General features: G+C 44.9%; 1 protein-coding gene across 1 annotated transcript in view; it reads left to right on the top strand.

Annotated features, from left to right (window-relative positions):
- The window catches only part of LOC122797866 (vomeronasal type-2 receptor 26-like), a 149788-nt gene that overhangs the window by 4051 nt on the left and 122864 nt on the right, over positions 1-22873 (top strand). The window contains exon 2 of the mRNA XM_044066388.1: positions 2487-2714. Within this exon, the coding sequence (XP_043922323.1) occupies positions 2487-2714 (228 nt within the window). The remainder of the gene's footprint in view (positions 1-2486; positions 2715-22873) is intronic.

Raw genomic sequence — 22873 nt, 5'->3', positions numbered from 1 at the left:
GTGGCAAATCTGGCTATGTTGTAGCAGCTATTGAGTTTATTGAGGTCAGATTAACTCAGGTTTGTATAGATTGGGGAGGCATAAAGAAGGGTTGAAAGTAAGTGTGTTCGGGCAGTCACTGTCCTAGCAGTAGGGGTTAGAAATGTCTTAATTCTATATAGAGATCCTAGCTTTTTGTTGACTGTTTTAATGGTTTTGTCATTGTGAGTGTCAAACTTAAGGTTATTGTCAACAATTACACCTAATAGTTTTGTATTACTTTCTAGGGAAATTATTGTGCCATTATTAGATGTTATGGTAAATGATGGAGTGTAGCTTTCCGGGTGGGGTGAAGAGTAGCAGTTTTGTTTTATTTGGATTCAATAGAAGACTCCTGTCAGTGAGCCAGTTTTCTACTACATTGAAAGTATTTTGGGTTAAGGTCTGCAGGTCTAATGGGGCGGTGGCAAAACAGATTAGGGTAGAGTCATCTGCATATTGAATGCAGGTTACTTTGGGGATGACTGTATGAAGATCATTAATGAAGATGAAAAATAGGAGAGGTCCTAGTATAGATCATTGAGGAACTCCAAGGGTGACTGACAGTAGGGAGGAAAGGCTATCTTTCCATAGCACAGCCTGTTGTCTGCTACTTAGGACTGAAACCAGCATATTGTTAGGCTGTCTATGGCAAGAGTTTTTAGTGTGCCAAGGAGTAGTTGGTGGTTTACCATATCAAATGCCTTGGATAGGTCCAAAAAGATGGCAGAGGAGAGCAGGTTATTATTTTGAATTTGATTTATTGTCTGAGAGAAGGATAGAAGGGCTGAGGTGGTACTATGGTGGGGTCTAAATCTGTGCTGGGTGGGAGCTAGGATATTGTGCAGATTGAGGTAATGCAGGAGTTGTTTATGGATGCATTTTTGCATAATTGTAGCAAAAGTGGACAGAATCGCAATGGGCCGATAATTTGATAGATCAGTTGAGTTACCTCCTTTATGTAGATGAATTACGTGGGAAGTTTTCCAGATGGAGGGGATATATGCTTCAGAGATGGATCTGTTAATTAGTATTGCATTGGGATATGCTATTGCATCTGCAGCCTTTTGAAGATATTCAGCGGGGAGTAGGTCTGCTGATAGGGTGGTGAGTTTCAGTTTCTTGATTAATGATTAGATAAGTGATGTTGGTACAGGTTGAAAGTAAAAGGAGGGGTGGATATTGGATATGGGCCTAGTTGGCTGGCAAGGGATTGTATGGTTTCCGTAAAGAATGTGTTAAAGGTGTTGGTAATATTTTCTGGAGGTTTTTGGAGGATAGACACAGAGGTAGGGGTAGTAGTATTTCCCAGATGGAGAAGATTGTTTAAGCTAGACCAAAATTTTTGTGGTTTATTTTGATATTTCTGTTGCAGGTTACAGTAATAGTCTTTTTTGGCTAGTATTATAGACTTTTTAGCATCGTTCCTTAGCTGTTTATATGTAAGTTGGTCCTTAGGGGTTTTATTAGCTTTCCAAGAGGTCCAGGCTTTATTTCTATTAATGATTTTATAGCAACTATGAATAGTGATTTTACTGCTTTTATTAGCTGGCAGCACAGACGTTCATGGAACAACTATGAGTAGCACCCACAGTTTCTTCTGTTTTAATTAATTTCTTTATTTATGAGTTAATCTTTTTTTCAATGAATTTCTATTTTCATTTACAGCTTCTTTAAATCAATTAAGATTTATTTATGTTTATATGTTTTAATAAAATGTATAATTATAGCATGTTAGATTTTTAATCTCTGTATGTGCAGCTAATTTTTAGAAAACATTTGGAAAAAAATGAAAGAAAATTATACTGCCAGGTCCATATGTGCAAGCATATAAGTCAAGCAACAACAAATTTAAGAGAATAAATAATGACCAAATATAAAAGACACCTGTATATACAACTGGTATGGAACTATTTTGCTTGTGAAAGTTGCTAGGGTATGTTTGGCTTCACTTCCATTACAAAAATGTTTTTGTTTAAGAAGGTATGAGACTATGTTAAACTCTGAAAAGAGCTAGAGTGCAAAGAGCTTCAGTTCATGTTATAAAATATTTTTCTTTCATCTATTTACAACAAAGGCCCCGAGCAAAGGAACAATGTACTTTTTACAGAATATTTGAAAAAAACATGGAGTTTTAGTGACTTAAGTGGGTTGTAACTAAAAAAAACAGCTTAGCATCTGATGATGGACCTGACTGCTTACTACACCATAGGTTAGATCAGTATGAAATCAGAGCTTAATTACATTGAATGATGTTAACTGCATATAAAATAATGTTACAACAGTTTCTGACTTCACCTATAATAAATGATAATCTTGGTTTATAACTCTGAATAATTATGTTTGTTGTGCCTGTTTTTGATATGCATTTGCAATGTTGGAGCACAGTACATATTACATTTGTTCAGATGAATCTCTAATTAATACCACAAAAAATATATTTTACTGCTTGCCATATTATATCTTAGGTTTTCCATTATACCAGAAAAGTACACTTCAAGAATAATGTTGGGACAGAGATGTTTTTTGATGCCAGTGGAGATCCAGTAGCAGTTTTTGGATTTGAAAACCAACAGATATTTCCTAATGGCACAATTAAATGTGTACAAGTGGGCACATTAAACCTTACTACCTTGGCTACTGCAGAAGTCAAAATCAATAGTAATGCAATCATGTGGAAAGGAGGTTATGGCTTGGTATGTTTTATTTTTTGAAGAGTGTGGAAAATCTTACTCAGTAAATATATATGAACTGCTGAAGTACAGACCATATACATTAATGGAGTTAAAGTATATATTTAGGGGACTGGTATGATTACTGCATTATGTCTGGACTGTGTACATATAAAGACTTACTTCTATTAATGATAAAAAAGCAGATTCATCATCATCATCATCACCAACACCATTTTTTCTCATTTTATAAGTGGGATTATGGTGGAGTGTCAGTTGTTGACATTGCTCTTGATTCAATGTTACTCTCCTACCTTCTTTGACAGTCATGCCCGACTGTCACAGCTATTTTCTCACATGATCCATCTACTACTTTCCTGGATGTCCTCATTTTCTCTTGCATTCTTCCTGTCTATAACAACTCTTTTTCAACAGATTGTCTTACTCTCTTCTGCTCGTGTTCCCAAACCACAATAAGCTGTTCTCTTTCATCTTCTCTGCAATTGGAGTTACTTTGGCTTCTGCTCTGATTTCCTAATTTTTTCAGCTGTCCCATAGTGTGTATTCTACCTGCCATCTCAAGCACTTCATCTCCATTTCCCCCAGCTTCAACTGCTCTGCCTTTATTGCCCAGGTTTCTGTACTATACAGTAGTACAGGTCACACCATTGTTTTGTACACCTAACTTTTCTGCTTCTTTGATGTTCTTCTGTCATACTCTACCCTTTACACTCTGTGCCAGTTGGCTGCAGTCCCTCTAATTCTATATTTGATCTCCTCATTCAGCCCTCCCTTCTCTTCACCTTCCTTCCCAGATAAAGCAAAAAACAAAGTCCACGCACTGCCGAAGAAGACAAAACTCTCACTGCACACACTGGAACAGACAGCACGATAAGAACAATAGCACTTTGTTTGGAAAATAAATGGAATGTCAAACGCTTTTGTCCCAGCAGCTCGGGACTTCATCAGAACATTTCTTGAAATAAAAACACCAATTTAAATACAATTCTATGTAAGTTAATTAGTCACAATGTTAATTTCATTTCTGGAGGTTGGGGTGTATTTGGAATCATACTGTAATAACTCCAAGAACTTACTTGCATAAGTTATATGGCCAGTCAAAAAACACTCCACCCTCTTTTCCTGGCTTAATAACTGGGGTTTATTTTATACAGTTTACTTTATAGTGTATTTTATTATGCATGTGTTTCAGTATAAACTTTCATGGATTTTTTATGTCTATAAAACAACTTACTTTTAGTGAACAATTATTTTATTGAATGGCTTTGATGAAAGATTTATTGCTATTTTTTTCTTATTAACCACTATCATGGATGACAACATGATGCACAATAAACAAAAGGTGATTGCTATTAAGATGTTCTAGATTTTATCATAAAATCAAAAACTTAGAAATATGTTTGACAGTAAATAGCTTCATTACCATTCATTAATTAAGCAATAACCCATGTTTGGGTGTGGGTAATGTTGGATGTACCCACGATTTTTGTGGTTTGGTCATGAGGGCGAAACCCGAGTGACCAAACAAAGCCAACTGTGGTTAAATCCAGCATTGCCCACACCCAAATGTGGGTTATTGCTATTATACAATGGCATTATTTAAGAAAACAATACTTACTTTTCTTAAATAATGGGCAGGATTCACGAAGCCTCCGTGTAAGAGTTATAACTCATAAACGGAGGCTGCAGTTAAACGGAGTGATGTCAGCATGCTCTGCATATTAATGAGAGCATGCTGAATCACACTGAAGGCCAACACGGTCCATGTAAGACAGTAGGGGGCGTGTCCGTAGGCCGAGCCCTGTAAGCGGACACGCCCCCAGAAGAGGAAAAGTACCCAAAGGAAACACCCACGACAGAGTCCACGGAAATGTGAATAAACAGAACACAACACATGCCCCCACAGACTATGAACAGAAAATAAATATAAATGAACATGTTATAATTTTTTTTTAAACTGTAAAGATGTTTAACCGTGAGTGCGCTCGTTTGCGCGGGTGTGCCCATAGCGCAGCTACAGTTAGCAGTCAGTGGGAAAGCATATAAAAACTAAATATGCAAAATAAACCAGGAAGCAATAGCGTAGCGGTAGAGATGCTGGCTGCAGAGCAGGCATTCATGGTTAGAGCCCCCACAACACCATTTTTTTTTTTTGCAAAATAAGCAGGAAACAAGTCCCTGACAAATATGTAGACATAAAACCACAACTTATGTAAAATGTAATGAAATAGCCCATTCATATTGAAGAAATGTGAGGTAACAAAAGAATAAAAAATGCCAGATGTGCCCATAGATGAGCTACAGTTTAACAGGGTGAGTGTATCTGCCCGTAGATGAGCAGTGGTTTAACTGGTGCAAAATGAGTGCCTGTAGCTGAGCAGTGGTTTAACACGCTATATCTATGTGCCCCTAACTGAGCTGAGCGTAATATGTGTGCTGATAGCCAAATGAGGCTTAAAGCAGTGTACCTCATTTGCGCGGAGCTGCGCACCGCGCAAACAAGCTAACCGACGGGCAACGTTGAGCAAGCCGTATCAAAACTGCCTTTACACAGACACACCCCTCAGCATATCTAGACAGTCATGAAAAATAAAAAGCAGTGGCCAGGTTCAAACCCAGGATACTATACACCATAGTCAAGGTACAGAACCACTAAGCCATGACAGCAGTACCTAGAAATGCAATAATAGCTAATATATAGGAATGAATACAAACTACAGCATGACAATGCAGGTTTACTGAAGTTGATACAATTCCAAAATGGCCAATCACAGATATGTGGGAAAAACGGACTATATAAGCCCCATAGGCGGGAATACACAGCATAAACGATTGTAGAACAGACCTGCAGGCAGAATGTCAGGAGTAGGAGAGGGTAGTCCCTTTCGAGCACAGAGGTGGGGTGTTGAGGAGTCCAGGTACATGGCCTGGCTCCTAGTCCACAATCATGAGGCCCAACTCATGCAGGGCCAGGTCCTCTGGGGAGCATACAGGGCTGAGGCGTGGGACCAGTTGGCTCATGATCTCTCCAGTGCAACAGGGATTCCAAGGACTGGTGAGCAGGTCCGTCACCACCATGCGGACCTGAAGAGACGCAAGCAGGACCAACTGAACCTTTGGATCCAGGAGGCCCGGCAAACACCCAACGCCCCACTACTGAGTAAGTAACATTTAATTATGTATGTAAAAAATTAAACTAGCTGATATTATGGAGATGTGTATTCCAATATTACTTCATTTATATTACAGCTGCAGGTGTCCGTTCTGTAAACCGCAGAGCCTATGGCGATAGGCTGGTGTGGTTGCGCCACCAGGCAGGTCAGTAATCCACTACCAGTAACTGTAAAGAAATATAAAAGTATGACAGTCAGCAAAAGAGTGCAGTGTAGTCAGTAAGGAATAAAATCTGCAAGTAACAGTGTGAAAGTGTATGCAAGTATTGCTTGATTACAAGAGTTTTCAGCCTGTAAGTGTAACCTAAACATGAAACTGTCCGACATATATTCTGAAATAAAAATGCCCTGCCTGTAAGAAAATAGTACACAACCTGCAGCAGGCTGAAAAGTATAGCTGCAGAAGATGATGAAATCTCATGTACGAAATATATCCCTGTGGAAATACTGAAACATGACAGAAGTGAGACTGCTGGAAAGGATTGTAATAACTACTGTTAAAACATGTCAATAAAGCCTAGAAGTACCATCCTGAATAGTAAAATGAAAGCAAGTGAGAGAGTGTGAGAAAGTGTCATGAATCCAGCAATACAGTAGTAATAACCCCTGAATAAAGTATACTGCAGTCAAGACAGAATGAAATGCATGTGAGATTCAAAACCAAACAGCAAAATCTGTTCAAAGTGTTGCTGCATGTGGAATGTGTATCCCAAAATCTGGATATGTTGCTCTCAGTCTGAAATACGCAGATAGGATGATTGTCTGATATACCAAACATCCACACTTGTCTACAGCTATATAAAGCAAAAGTAGCAAGATGATGTAGCTGAACAAAGCTAGATATGAATGTGTATGAAGAACACTAAAATGTATATTGATGTTGCAGTAACAGTCCTATCAGCAAGGTGAAATAGTTATCATATAGGAAACTGTAGTTAGAACAGTAGTGTGCATATAACTGTAGCTATTAGAAATGTACAGCATATGTATTGTTATTCGAAGGTGTTAATATTACTTTCTTTACCCCACCCTATAACCACATATAACCCATTCCACGTGAAAATGGTATGTGCAATCACAATTAACACCCCTGGACGTTTGTCCTGTTGGGTCATATATATTTGCATGTCCGTTGATGCATCTGACCTGTTCATACATCCACACCTGATGGCCTGTTGCCATCAATTAACCCTGCATGTTGTTGGACTGTATATTTCTGTTCAAATTATGCATGTGTTATGCACGCTGTTCAATGGTGTGAATATCTGGGTGTTTGGTTAATGGGAATACTAATGCATGCTGTTACAACTAATTGTTAATGGTATTATATGTCACTAACCCAAACTGTCATGACATAATGCAAAACATAGGACGACAGGGAAGGCGGGTTCCAGTGGACCCACCTCTCCCACCTCAGCTGGCGAGTGCACCTGGCACTAGTGCCGAGTCCGGACCCTCCTCCGGTGGCCCTGTGCCACCTGCGGGTGGAAGCGCTGCAGGGGATGGGGCTCGCCCCCCCCTCTGCAAGTGTGGCCGGAAGAGATCCACCACTCACCCTCCGTAGCGTCCAGACTGTGGTGCGTAGGGAGATTCGGGACTCTGTCCTTGAGCCCCTACGCCAGCTTGAGGCATGGGTGGCGCAACTAACGGGCATGCCTGTTGCCCCGCCTACACAGCCCCCAGCACAGCCCCGTCCTGGACAGTGAAGGAACAGTGGCAACTGCCTATGGGTGGGGATATCAGTTCCACTGTTGCCATCTGTGGGCTCATGGGCTCTGGATATCCAAACTTCCGTCCCCGTCAATTGTGTAACCCCCCCCACATGTGTCATACACCGCCCCTGTATGCGTCTTGTTTGTTTTGTCTGTTTACCTACCCAACCTACCTCCCCAGCTGAACTGACTTCCTTCACCTGACATACCACTCTTACCTGAAAAAAACAAAAGATAAAAAAGGGCACTCTGTACCCACAAAAAAATTACGCCCCATACATAGCTGCCCATTCCAGACACATGTCCGCTGGACATGGAACCTATCAATTACAATTGGCTGTACAACAAGTATTATTGTTGTCCTGACACCTCTTTCTGGGGTGGAAGGTTTCAAATGTCACACCAAATTACATACATATGCACAGCTGTTGCTGATGAAGAAATGGGCAGCTATGGGCCTTACCTACATCCCTCCTGCACATCCCAAGCTTGTTTCCCTACTGTCTTACCCTCTTTGTGACCCCTTTTTCACCACTTTCCTGTCTCCCCATTTTCTTTTCTTTCAAAGAAAATAGCGCGGGTGTGCGCCAGAGTAAGCACCGTTATGCAGTTGTAACCGGGTGTGCGTGGAGCTAACAGCCAGTGCGCATGCGTGAGCTCCGCGCAAACCAGCGCTAGCCCGGTTACAACTGCTTAAAAGTGCCTTAGTCACTGTGATTGACAGGTCCTGTACTCAGTTCAAAAGAAAAATAAACTCCCACTGTCAGTCCCGAACCCAGGACCTTGGAAATACTAGTCTCTACAACCTACCACTAAGCCATGACTCTTATACAAAAACATTGTGCTAAAATAAATATAACATGTAAAAGTAGGGATGAATGTAAAGGGAATATAGGATGTGTAGTACACAAATCATGTCATTTAAAATAAATGTCAAAACTACTGGATTTCCATAATAGTAGTGTGTGAAAAGAAACAGCCATGCTAGTTGGCAGCCTGTAGATAATAAGGTCAGTTAAAGTACATAGATATATGTATGCATATGTACATATATATATATATATATATATATATATATATATATATATATATATATATAAATATATCTATGTGCATACACACTTGCTACAGGGAACATGAGAGAGGAATGGAGAATTGTGAATATACAACACAGCCTGAAGCATGAGAGAGATACTAACCTTTACAGTCACAGAACACTGTCCACAGCATACCACCATGGTCCCCGCCCTCACAATCTGAAAGGGCAATGCCTATCCCACATGCCTTTTTATAGCACTGACCTGAAATCACAGTGAGTACTGCAATCAGTACACAACTGGCTGTATGCAATTAGCAAATGCTGGCTTACAATTGGTGCAGAGGCCATCACATGGACCTATGCAGATACCTACAAAAGCATCCAGTGCTAACACTCCCCACATGCAATACATTCATTGCATTGTCTGTAAGCAGACAGAGGGAGAGCGAGAAGTGAGAGAGAGAGAGAGAGAGAGCAAAAAAAAAAAAAAACAGACACTGTGACTCTCTGTAACCTGAAGCTGTCAGCACTGACAGTAGCAGCAGCAAGCAGAAGCTGTGATAACGCAACCAGCTGCGACAAACAGAGGTAATGCAAAGTAGCAGGTTAATAGTGTGCATACTGTGAACCCTCCAAATGTGTCATAGGTCTGTATCCATAGGTATGTCCATGTGATATGTTGTGTGTACGTAATTCCACCAAAAGGGGATGACCATACTTCACATGTCAAGCAGTCATAGGCCAGGATCCTGGCAGCATGTGTCTGTGCGTTGGCCCAGCAATGGCTGTAGTGACTGCTTTGAAATGTCAGCCAGGCCCAAAAGTCAGGATCAGCCTATCCCAAAGGCACACTGGCTGGGAACAAGTGTCCGCAGGTACCTGATGTCACTGCATATGCATCCCATACTGCATAATTCCATAGCGTAGCATACCAGGCCCATTATGCATATGATGTGGTAATTCCCAGGGTCAGTCGAGGTGCCCCCTTAGTGTTGTAGGACCACTGTTGCTGTATGCCACTGTCCAGGTACATATCCTGTAGCACGGCCAAGATAAACTATCAGTGTTACATGCGGTGGTATGTCCTCTCAGTGTGCCGGTAGCACACATCCAGGGGGACCACAAGGTCACAGTTATGCTATGTGTTCTCCTCTGCTGAAGGCGGCCCTCACCTGGACATGTGCGATGATAGGGAGGTTACATCCAGCTGGGATAAATATCTCAAAGGTGGGGGAGAAGGAGGGGGGATATGTGCATCGAACATGTCTGCAGGATTGTTGCCAATATGCGTGTGTTTGGTGAATGTTAAGTAGGTGTGGATTAACACAGAGCATATCTGAGGCATGTGGTAACATAACTGAAGAAGGCCTTGTGGTCATCCATAGTGTTTGTGTCCATTTCCCTCCCAGAGTAGGTCGTGGCTGATGTTATGACGGACTGTAGCGTAGTACCAGTGCTGACCACAGATGCCTACCCTTAATGTGAATGTGCTCGGTCCTGCAGTAGCCTCCTGCTATTGTTATACAATCTGCCTCTGTCTGGGGTCCACCGGACAGGATGCCTAACCTTTGTGCATAGGGTCTGGGTTAGACATGTGTGTGCAAGTGTCATGCAATCCGCGACATGTCCGTGGTAAGCATTTGCAAAGGGGTCAGCAGTGTGGCTTGTGGATTCCACTGGCCCAGTGTGCTGCATGGATACCATCTCAGTCCCAGCAAGTGAATAACTGTCTAACCACATACATATCAAAGTAGTCTACTGTGCTGGTGGTGGTGGTGGGATATGTATATCCAGACCGAGTAACGTCTGTCCACATCACAGTAGTGGATGGTGTCCCACATACAGTACCTTGGGATGAACCCCCAGAGTGAGGTTGTGCATTGCACCTGTCAGTGTGTGCTGACCGATGGGGCATGCTACTACGTTGTGTGGAATGTGGCAGGTATTGTTGCACAGGTGTTGGCTGAGCACTGATATCTGGCCATGTACCTGTGTATCCACCACAACACACACACATGCAACATATGGGAGTAGTAGTATATCACTACACATGAGTATCATGTATAGTATGTGTGCCATATATTGCTGACATGGTCTGCTGATATCCTGTCTGTGTTCTCTTCCAGGGAGATGGCGCGACAGTGTAACCATGCCTACTCTGTGGCGGAAGATGAGGAGATCCACCAGAGCCTGGTGCGGGAGTATGACATCCTGTTTTCCCGCACCAGTCAGAATCAGCAGGAGAGGGCCGCACTGTGGCAAGACCTTGTCCGTAGGGTAAATGATATTGGCACGCACAACAGGACATATGAGCAGGTACGACGTCACTGCAGTGATTTAATCCAAAGTGTCCAGCAGCGTGCATCAGATATCCACAGGCAACAGATCGCCACAGGAGGTGGGGTGGCCACACATTCCCTCCTCACCAGACTGGAGGGGCTACTCTTAAGTGTTGTGGCTCCAGCCCCGGAACACCAACAGCAGTACACCTGCATTATGATGGAGGCTGGTTCCACACAGCAGCACGACATGGAGCATGCAGGTAATATGCCATATGCACACCTGACTGTTCTGTACACTGTATCATATGCAATATCAATGGCACAGATGTGCCCACTGACATTAATCTCATCATTTCTGCAGGTCCCTCCAGGGTTACAGAGAGACAGGCCATCCATGCTGGTGAGTGTGTTTAACATAACCTATAATAGTCCTGATAATGCTAGTAACAGTAGTGTAACTCAGTAGTGCTCTGTGTGTATACTGCAGGGTGTGCATGTGTGCAGGTGTGTCTGTGCCCATGTGTGCATGTGTGCAGGTGTGCCTGTGTCCACGTGTGCATCTGTGCATGTGTGCCTGTGTCCACGTGTGCATGTGTGCATGTGTGCATGTGTGCATGTGTGCCTGTGTCCACATGTGCATGTGTGCATGTGTGCATGTGTGCATCTGTGCATGTGTGCATGTGTGCATGTGTACACGTGACCACATGTGCATGTGTGCATGTGTGCACATGTGCATGTGTGCATGTGAACACGTGTGCATGTGTCCATGTGTGCATGTGTTCACGTGTGCATGTGTCCACGTGTGCATGTGTGCATGTGTGCCTATGTGCATGTGTGCATGTGTGCCTGTGTGAATGTGTCCATGTGTGCATGTGTGTATAAGTGCATCACTGGTAACAATGTCTGGAGACTGTAAACTGTGTTTTCTGTCTTCATCCCACAGGTTCTGAGGCTGCTCTGGTGACCTGCAGCAGGGAACCTGAATCCTGTGCCACGGCTACTGGTAATGATGATATATGTGTAATGGTACAGGAAGGTGTGTCAGGGTCTGCCATTGGTCAGCCAATTGACAGTACACAGCTGTCAACCCCATCATTGCGCACAGTCATCCTGCCTGTACATCCTTTGTCACCATTGTCCCTAGGTGATGGACAGGATACAGCGGGCATAGACCAGGGTAATGTGGTACCTGTGGCACATGCATCCCCACACAGCAGCCATGGGCAGGGTCCTCCGATGGTACCACACAGACAGTTGCCCATGGGTTCTCGTGGGAGCATCCGTGGGCGTACTGCCTCTGGCCGACGTGCCCAAAGAGGTCTGTCAACCTCAGCTATGTTTTGGACTGTCATGCAGGCTCAGTCACGTATGGAAAGGTACACGAGACAGGGTCTGAGGGAGCTCAGAGCATGTCGCACAGCCATGACAGACAGTATGCGTGACATTGCGGATGCTATCCGTAACTTCACCGATGTCATAGACAGACGTTGTGGGGACATATTACAGCAGTTCCACAACCAGATGTCCATGAGCCAGGGCAATGGTGGGCATCTGCGGCGTCGACGTGGCCGTATGCCGGCAGCAGCAGCAGCTGGCAGTCGGCGCGGACGGCAACAGGCTCGTGCACACCCCCATAGTGCCAGCAGCAGCCCCAGCAATGCTGGGTCTGTGCTGTCATCGGAACGCCCCAGGAGACCACGTGCACGTGGCTCTGGACAGTCCCAACAGGGACATGTGTCCAGTCAACACACCCCCGCTTCTGATGACAGTACCCAGTCCGGCTTTGTACTGGATACGGTCCGTGCACACAGACACTGATCTGTATGGCCTGCCAGGTGCAGTCTGTGGCTGTCCACAAACCCCTGTATATGGCAGCCATGAGGTGGAACTGTGTGCGTGCATACACACATGCGAAATGTTAACACTTAGGGCAACCACATACACGCACACACTGCACCAACACTGCCCCACCCTGTGCTGCTGCCCCTCACCAACACACATACACACACATGTCAATTGGTGGTATCAGTGGCTGACTCAGGCATACCTAATCCACACCCTGTGCATATGATGACACTGTGCCACCTCCTGCAATCTCCAACATCATTGCGGGAACAGGTAAACACTTGCTGATGCACAGGGTGACTACATAGACATGTATTAGTAGTATCATGTTTGTAACAGTACAGTGTGCTGCTATGACTGTGTGTGTACCCCAGCATGCCTGCTGTAGTAACTGTATGAATGTCCTGAATTGTTATCTGCTCCCATAGTACATACCAAAGTATAACAGCTGCACATAATTGCATGCCGGTGGTAAGGTTGGCAACAGATAGCCGCATACATGGGTAGCACAGGGGGAAAGCTAACGCAAGTAGTGATATGCAATGGTGGACATGTACAGTAATGGTGTCAAGATGCCCACAACGACTATGCCATGTGTATGTTCGCGCATCTAGATATGTGTGCAGTACCAATGTCATCTAGATCACAAATAAGTATGACATAATATCGGTTCTACCATGGGCATCTGTGCTGCGTATTCCTGGGTACATGTTGATAGTGCCTACATATTTGCATTCTTACTTACTGTTATTGTTACTCCTTCTTTGTTGTATAATGCAGTACTTTCAGCCCTGTGTATTGTAGCTTTGTTTGCATGCATGTTTGCTTGGGGTCCCCTGGAACACTGCTTACACCTGCAATGCAGAGTTACAGTGCTTCTGTAGACTGCTAGTGACATCTGCATAGCGTACCATATGTATGTCAACCTTACACATGACAGAATGTCACTGTCTGTCCTGTACGCATGTACGTTGCCTCTGACACATTGCACACGTCTTACCTGGCATTTACCCACGTGTGCAGTCATATATGTCAGTGCTATGAAACAGTGGCAGTCCACCCACACATACACACCTTCAGTATGTTGTTCCCCATTGGCCCTATGTGTTGGTACTCACCATGGCAATCACACTACTAGGGTAGCATGTGCAAAGGTAACCTGTGAATTGCCTCTATGGTCCAGTCATGGTTTATGTGAGTCATGTGTCATTGTCACAGCTGCCACATGTATGCAGTCAGCCATCACCCTTGGCCAGGAACGTACAACACATGTGTGGGATGCCACCACACAGCCAATCTGGGGACTGGTCTCTCTGAACCCAGTAATGCCATACCCTGTCAGGTGGCATGTCATATATACTACGTCCAGGACAAACGTCAACCCCAATCCCTGCTGCTACTATTGATAATACCCCTGAAGATGTTCCTGATAGCTTTGACCAGTCCTTTACTGAGACATTGCAGGCCCTAGCTAGCCATCTACCTCCTAGCTCCCCTGGTCCTGAAGGCAGCACCCCTAGAAAAATACTTGCGTCCAGCTGCCAACCAGTTGCCACTTCACTTCTCTGTACCTTGATTGTAACAGTGAAACCCACTACACTGTCTGCTGATCAACTCCCTGCCGAGTACCTATCAAAACCAGATGATGCTATTGCTTACCCTGTCTCAAAGGTAATCAAAGGAACTATGTTAGAATCTAACTTTCCCACCATCTGGAAAATGTCATATGTAATCCCACTTCACACAGGAGGCAGCTCTACTGAAGTCTCCAATTATAGGCCAATAGCTATACTCTCTCCACTTGCAGAGATTATGGAAACTTTCATCATAGACAAGTCATGCACCACCTAATCCAAACTCGCATTATGGCAGACACTCAGCATGGCTTACGTCCTCATCACAGCACTACGTCAGGCCTCCTAGCCTTTACTAACACCATAAGCCATACTTGCAACATTAATTATATATCCACAGCCCTCTTTTGGATAACTCAAAGGCATACGATATGGTTGATCACCAACTTGTACTCCACACCCTGCACAGACTGTCTAGATACTGGAGCCTTCCAATGGTGTCAATCCTACCTGCATGGTCAACAGCAGGCCGGCCTCTGGCAGAACAAACCCTCTAACCTTCTACCTAACACCCTCAGAGTACCACAAGGCTCTATCCTAGGGCCCTTGCTGTCCTCCATCATCATTAACGACCATTATACTGTCATCCCAAAAGTCAGCTGTATCCAATATGCTGTATACTCTACTCTGATCTGCTCAGCCACATCTCCAGTAGAGTTATGGTCAGCTACCCAGACCACCTTTAATACAATAGCAAACTGGCTTTCTGAACATCGTCTGATCCTAAATCCCAATCAAACTAAACTGCTGTTATTCCACCAACACTTAGGTCTACCACGTTCACCGTTACCATAACATCAACTGATGGCACAATAATCTCCCCTGACCCATCTCCGAAACTATTAGGTGTCATCATAGACAATAATCTCATATGTGACATACATGTTAACCAGATTAGCAAAGCCATCAATAGAAAGCTAGGGTCACTTTACAGAATTAAAGCCTTCCTAGCCCCTCCAGCTAAAGGTGCCATAGCTCGCTCACACCTTGTTTCAGCCCTTCTGTATGCATCCCCTCTACTCTCACATATGAACAAGACTGTCCTTAACAACCACATTGCCAGGTTTGCCACTGGCCCGCCTTTTAGGACACATCATTGCATCAATATAAATCAGCTTGGTTGGCTTGCAATACCCAGCCTAATACAGTATAACCAACTGATTATGGCCTATAAAATCCTCTATAATCCAGACAATACTCCTGCACTTAAATTATTATCACCCCCTATAACAATCCTAGACCGCTTCGATCCTCTAACAATGTACTTCTTCAAACTAGCAAGTTTAATAACACAGCTGGTGATTCTCTCTTTGCAAACCCTGTAAGTAGATCCTGGAACTCACTTCCAGCTGATATTACCCTAATGTCCACCTTAGGTCATTTAACAGTAGACTCAAACAACATTTGTCACGTAACTGGCTATGTCAATGTATCAAGCCTGGCTAACTCGAATGTGTAACTTCTGTGAACCACTGTACTGTGTAATTTCAATTTAATCCTGGCTTGTGCTCAGGTCTAACATTAACCTGTGGAACATGTTTGACTTGCTTACTTATGTAATCTCTGTAAATAATCTGTTTGTACTATGTAATGCTAGTATTCTGTAATGCTGTATCTGCTACCCTTGTAGCTTGTCTCCACGGGCCTCCCCTGGAAATGGACATGCATCCAGTTGGGCTATCCCAGTCAACAAATGTAGGATAAATAAATAAATCAATACAAGATATTACAGTGACGACAATACCAGTCAGACATTGACACACACTGACAGCATGCTGAACACACTGGGGCATACGTGGGGACTCAGACTAGCAGCCTGCCTGGGCATCACACACCTCCGCAGCTGGCACACAGGCATATGTTCCATCGGAACAGAGCACATGCCACACATGGCACGCACATCCCCTGTGCCACACACCCACAGCCTGTAGGGCTACACAACACACCTGCTACAGGCGTGTCAGGTACCTGACATGTGTGCTGCACTGCGGTCCCGCTCAACAGGCTGTATCTGCTGAAGGTCACAGTGATATCACTCACGCGCACTATGGTCCACCACAGCACACATGCATACAGGTCAGACAGAGGCATGGACAGATATTACTCACTCATTGACCATGCCAGTGTGGCTGCCTGGGACATACCTCCCTGGACTACATGATAGGGAACATAGAATGGATCTCTCAGCATGTGGCACAGGCCAGTATGAGCCTGATGTTGGTTGCCAACATACCCTCACCAGGTATTCTACCACTATATGTGGGAAGGCTGTTGTATGTCTACATTATGCTCAGTCTCCACTGTCATTCATAGGGTATCCACTGGCTGTCAACGTGTGCTTACATGCTAGGGAAGCCACATTGATGTGCACGGGTCATCTTGCACATGACACCCATGGCCCGATGTATACTGGCAAGGCTTCTTGGTACACACATACTGCCTTATGCTGCAGGACATGGTTTACATAGCGACCTCCGTGGGTATCACACAGGTTAGGACACTAACAGTGCTGCTACACAACAACAGCAGTGTACACCGGAGGATGCATGCACCAGACACTGCCCTCAGCACGGTGAACTGCAATGTCTGTGCAGTACCAGATGCATGATTCATGGCTCACAGGTGTTACCCATCACTGACAGGTTATGCCCCATACCATGCCTGTCGTCCCCTACACATGTAACACACATGGATAGGGGGGTGGTATCCCAAGTTAACACAGATACACAGATACACACACCTCCAGGTTGTTGGCACAGCACAAACCATCAGGGCCTACTCATGTGTAGCTGACAGTGTGTCGGACTGCCATCTGGTTCATAGCATGGCACACACAACCCTCACATACACAGGAAGACCACCTATCCTCCATAACAACACCGGCAATATGACAGTCCCATGAACTGTGTTTATAAGGCTGTACTGCATCCAGCCGAACATTGTGTGTGAGCATTACTGTAGCTACAACACTCTAGTTGAAGAGTTCACAGCATGTGGTCACCGAATTGCAGTGGAATGACATGTTACCACTACCACAACAGGTGGGAACATGCAGCACCTGTACATTGACTACATGTACACTATATGGCCCAGACAAGATGTGTATCCCCTGCTGTAGGTCTTTCACCATAGACACCCACACTGTATAGGGACATACCACGTGCGAACCCTGCACAGTAAGACACAGTCATATTGGTATACATTGCTAATACCATTTATCCACATGAAGCATGTGTCAGACATGGTAACTACTGCAGGTCACAGGTATTTATGTGTATGTGTCACACACATACATCATGTGTGCAATGCCATTGCTGGGTTAGGCAATGGCATGCATTGTTATGTACAAACACCCACACAAGGTCATACTGTGTGACACAACCACACGTGACAGTTGTGGGTTACCAAAACATGCCTATCTGTACTCTGACAATGGTAATAGACACAGTAGCAGAGCACACTATTGGCATTACTAGCCAACTAGCCCTGTTTGGCTGTGCTGATAGTGTGGTGACATCCCCTGTGTTTACTGGTGGAGTATGCAGCATCTGGTGTATTGTAGTATTTGCCAAAAGGATCTGTTCCCTCACACTTGCATTTACACATATCCTACTACCCCACACACATGCACACTTGCCATTTGCAGGATTCATTCTCCTACCTACCTAAGTCATGACACATGAGAGGGACGCATTAGCAAAGCGCACTGTTCAGTTTACTATATAGTTCCTCGTCTCTGGCTATACTTATAGGGTGCTGACAACATCAGTACTTTGAAAGAGTAATGTGCATCAGGTAGTGTGATCACCTGATTGCCAAAACTAACATGTTTTTCATACGGAAATGCACACACACACATGTCATTTAGAGGTTTCAAACCCCTACCTAATTATATTACAATACGCAGGGGAAACGCATTAGCAGAGCGCGCTGTTCGCATTACTGGGAGGCTTCCCTTCTCCTGCTGTACTTATAGGGTGCTGACATCATCTGTGTTTAGAAAGGGGAGTGTGCATCCTGTAGTGTGTTCTCCCAGTTGCCAAAAGGAACATTTCCCTCATACATATCTGCACACACACAATAACCCCCCTCATCCAAACACACACACTTGGCATTTGCAGGATTCAAACCACTACCTAACTATGTTATGACACTTGAGACGGATGCATTAGCAGAGCACGCTATTCGCATAGCTATGTTATGACACTTGAGATGGATGTATTAGCAGAGCGTGCTATTCGCATTACTGGGAGGCTTCTTTTCTCCTGCTGTACTTATAGGGTGCTGACATCATCTGTGTTTAGAAAGGGGAGTATGCATCCTGTAGTGTGTTCTCCCAGTTGCCAAAAGGGGCACTTCTCTCATACATATTCGCACACACACAATAATCCCCTCATCCAAACACACACACTTGCCATTTGCAGGATTCAAACCACTACCTAACTCTATTATGACACTTGAGACGGATGCATTAGCAAAGTGCGCTATTCGCATTATTGAGAGGCTTCCTTTCTCCTGCTGTACTTATAGGGTGCTGACATCATCTGTGTTTAGAAAGGGGAGTGTGCATCCTGTAGTGTGTTCTCCCAGTTGCCAAAAGGAACATTTCTCTCATACATATCTGCACACACACAATACCCCCCCCCATCCAAACACACACACTTGGCATTTGCAGGATTCAAACCACTACCTAACTATGTTATGACACTTGAAATGGATGCATTAGCAGAGCACGCTATTCACATTATTGGGAGGCTTCTCTTCTCCTGCTGTACTTATAGGGTGCTGACATCATCTGTGTTTAGAAAGGGGGGTGTGCATCCTGTAGTGTGTTCTCCCAGTTGCCAAAAGGAACATTTTCCTCTCACAGCCTTTCACACACACAACCCCACTCACCCACACACACTGAGCATTTGCAGGATTCGAACACCTACCTAACTTTATTATGACACTTGAGGGCAACGCATTAGCAGAGCGCACTATCCGAATTACTGGGCATCTGTTCTGCACCTGTAGTATTTCTAGGGTGCTGACATCTTCATTTCCACAGAGGTTTGTAGATGTCGTACTACCTGTCAGGTGGGGGATAGCATATATATGCATTTGCAGCCACCTACATCAGGGTCAGATATGCACATCGCACTGGCAGGTTATGTTCTATACCATGCTCTGGGACCACAGGACCTGTAACACACAACACAACCAGTCCAGCACACCACACCCACATCCAGGACACACACTTAGCTTCCCTGGGAACAGTGCCAGGATATGCAGGTATTCACATACACCATTCCAGTTGTTAACATCAGGTACAGGTATATTGTGTGTGAGAACTACTCAGGCGTCTACCACTTTACCCTACCGCCACTACAATTTGTGGGTCCATGTGCTATGGCAGAACCACACACCACAGCCACATGGGTTAATACATATTGCACCTGTCCATCTGCAACGTGGGTACTCACTGTTCCACACCAGAGGTAGACCACCATTGTTGATACCTGCCCATGTCCACCTTTCCCTGGACATCCATATCTCATCTCCACCCCCAGGCAAGGTTGTCACTGCACACAAACTGTGTTTAGCACAAGCAGACTCTACACTTGTGTAGACTGGGGTGGATGACTTCAGAGGATCCATGCTGGAGGACTATACTGGCCACTCAGCATAATCCTTGACACTTGCATCCTATGAGCATGTGTACAGTTTGCATTGGTCATGCTGTCCCACATATACCCATGACTGCTCCACAACAAGACACCTGTCAGCTGTACACCGGCCATATATGCGCCGTTCAACAGACAGAGCGACCTACTACATTGCAGAGCTGTAGCCCACAGAGGGAGGACATCTGTGGACGGTTCCAGCATGGCACTTCATTCACACATACTCATTACAACACAGTGTTGACAGTGGAATCATCCAGAGAATGCAGGTAGGGCTCCCCTCAGTCTGTTATTGACGGACACCTACTGTCAGAGATCCTCAGCAACCCTCTCACAGCACACACTGACAACATGGCTGTGGCTTAGCACATTCAATCCCTGAGACCTCCACAGTGCCCCTGCTTGACAGAGGCACAGCTCACTAGCCTCACATGTCACCTTCTGTGACCTACTTTACAGTGGCACGGTAGCCTACTATCCTGGGGATGCAGATGCCAAGCACACTCTGGCTGAGCTGCCATTCCCTGGGGCAAGAAGCCTAGTATTGACCTCTACACCCATATGTTCAATTGTCGGATGCACAATATTTGTTGTGCTGTTCTACTGTTTGCAGGTCTTTATTGCCATAGCATTCCCTGTTCCTATGACCAACTTGTGTATCTGTGGCAGATGTTTGCATATGGCGATCCACTATATCACTTATGTCTCTGTGGTCATTTACTGTGTGCACTGGGCTGATTGCTGTGTTGTGGTTGGTTCCTGGACTGACACATACAAATACCAGATATGTGTGGCCAACTGCTACACAGAGATATGGCCTAAGTGTGTGAGCATGCCCAGTTCAGCCTTTCCATGTCATGTTGTCTGACATATGCCTCATTTATCAAAGTGTGCGAGCATGCCCAGTGTGAGCTTTCCATATGTTGTACTCTGAAGTCCAACACATATTTGGGTGTGTGTGACCTTCATCATTATCACACGTTTATGATTGTGTGCTGGGTGTCATGTTGTGTACTAACTGGCCAACTGCTTCGTGTCTGCCACAACAGGGATTATACTGTGCCTGCAGGAATTGCATGGGATACTTTGCAGACAGTTCTCAACATACTTTCATAATGACCTAACACTGTAGTACCGTATAGTGTACTGGTTCGGTATTTCACTGTAGTGGACAGTATCCTGGGCTTTAGTCCTATCACTGCTTGACATCTTCATAGTGAGCACGACAGACTGTGTAGGGGCCAGTTGTGCACATATGACCATGTTGCAATATGTTCAGATATGGACTACCTACACCAGGCTCGTCCAACATTGCTAGTGTATTCCACAACATGGGTGGGCATTGGCAAACACTAGCAATGTTCTGTAGGCCATTGCTGATGGTAGTCACAGGGTGTGTTTGTCCTTCGACACACATTGTAACTGGAGTTTGCCATTACATATGTCATGGTTGGTATACTGTGCCTCTGTCTACCTCTGACATAACAGTGATACCCAGGGTAGCCTACCATCTCCCATACACTCATCAGGATGCCTCTTGAGGGGTGTCGATATGTGGCACTCTGGCTGCCCTGTACCAGGAGTTTACTGCAGTGTGGGGGTGCCTTCTGTGTTATGGATCATTCTGTACAGCTTGTCCTATGTATGTCAGTGCTGGGGTTCAGGTCTCTCATGTGCATAGCTCACTGCCATTCAGATTGTACAAGGTGCAACATGTTCATTCATTCCAGGTTGGACATGGCATCATACATCAGGCACAGCTTTCCTGTAGCCGGAAAGGATGGCAGTGTGTGGGGCTGCAGTTTGTTTACTCAGGCAACACATGGCATCTGTTCAGGCTCTTTGCTACCCCTGGTGGGGTACTGTTGTGGACTTTACAGTTGTTGGAGGTGTCTGCTGCAGTATATCCCACAAGGGCTATTGTAGTCAGTTGTGATGCTGATGGAGGATGGCTGCAGAGCCAGAGTGATTTCCCCTTATCTACATCTGCCAGCCTTCATGTTTGGGTGGGTATATGGTACATGTTTCTGCGAACACTACAGACACATGTTTGTCCAGTGCAGGTTATTTATCACCTTTTGTACCCAGGTCTCACATTACATGTTAGGTGCCTCATGGGTTAACACCTGTGTGGTATTTTGTGGGCACTTACTGTATATCCACAGTGGTTGTCTATACACATTTCTGCGATTAGCTTGCTGACTTGGCTATGGCTACAGTTGTTTGTTTGTGGGTGGCCCTTTTGTGGGTTTCTTGTGTCAGCTGGGGGTCGGATATGGTGGGCTGTTTGTACTCCTCTGCATACATGCTCAGTCACAGTCCTTCCATGTTGGCCTATACCTATGGGACATGTATACAGAATGGGGGTGGGGGGGACAAGACCAGGCCTTGTGGGATGCCACTCATATCCGCTTTGTAGTCTGGCATGGATGCAGCATGTCTGACCATGTCAGTTCTGTCCTTGGTCTGCTTTGCAACCCCTCTACTGACATAGGGGTGTATATTTAAGCTGGTGAACATATCCATACTGAACACGTATGGTATGGTCTAGAAGCATGTGCACAGTCCAGCTACACTGTGTGGACCACATAGCCCTCATCACTGACCTTAATGACTGCTTCAAATGGGTCAGACATGTTTAGGGGCTGGTTCTGCAGTTACAACAGCCACAGTGTGTTGGGTCCGGTATCAGTAGGTCCACATTAGCCTTCTGTCTGCGGTACATACTGATCCTTTCCATAGCTGTGCAGAACAAGCTTGTCAGGATCCTGGGGTGTTAGTTTGGAGTATCCATTCAGGCAACCCCTTTGT

The sequence above is a fragment of the Protopterus annectens genome, chromosome 3.part1 (genome assembly GCF_019279795.1).
Source record: "Protopterus annectens isolate FY-2018-M chromosome 3.part1, PAN1.0, whole genome shotgun sequence".
NCBI classification, from domain to species: domain Eukaryota; kingdom Metazoa; phylum Chordata; order Ceratodontiformes; family Protopteridae; genus Protopterus; species Protopterus annectens.
Note: the sequence above shows the minus strand (reverse complement) of the source record. Positions and strands in the feature narration are given on the sequence as shown.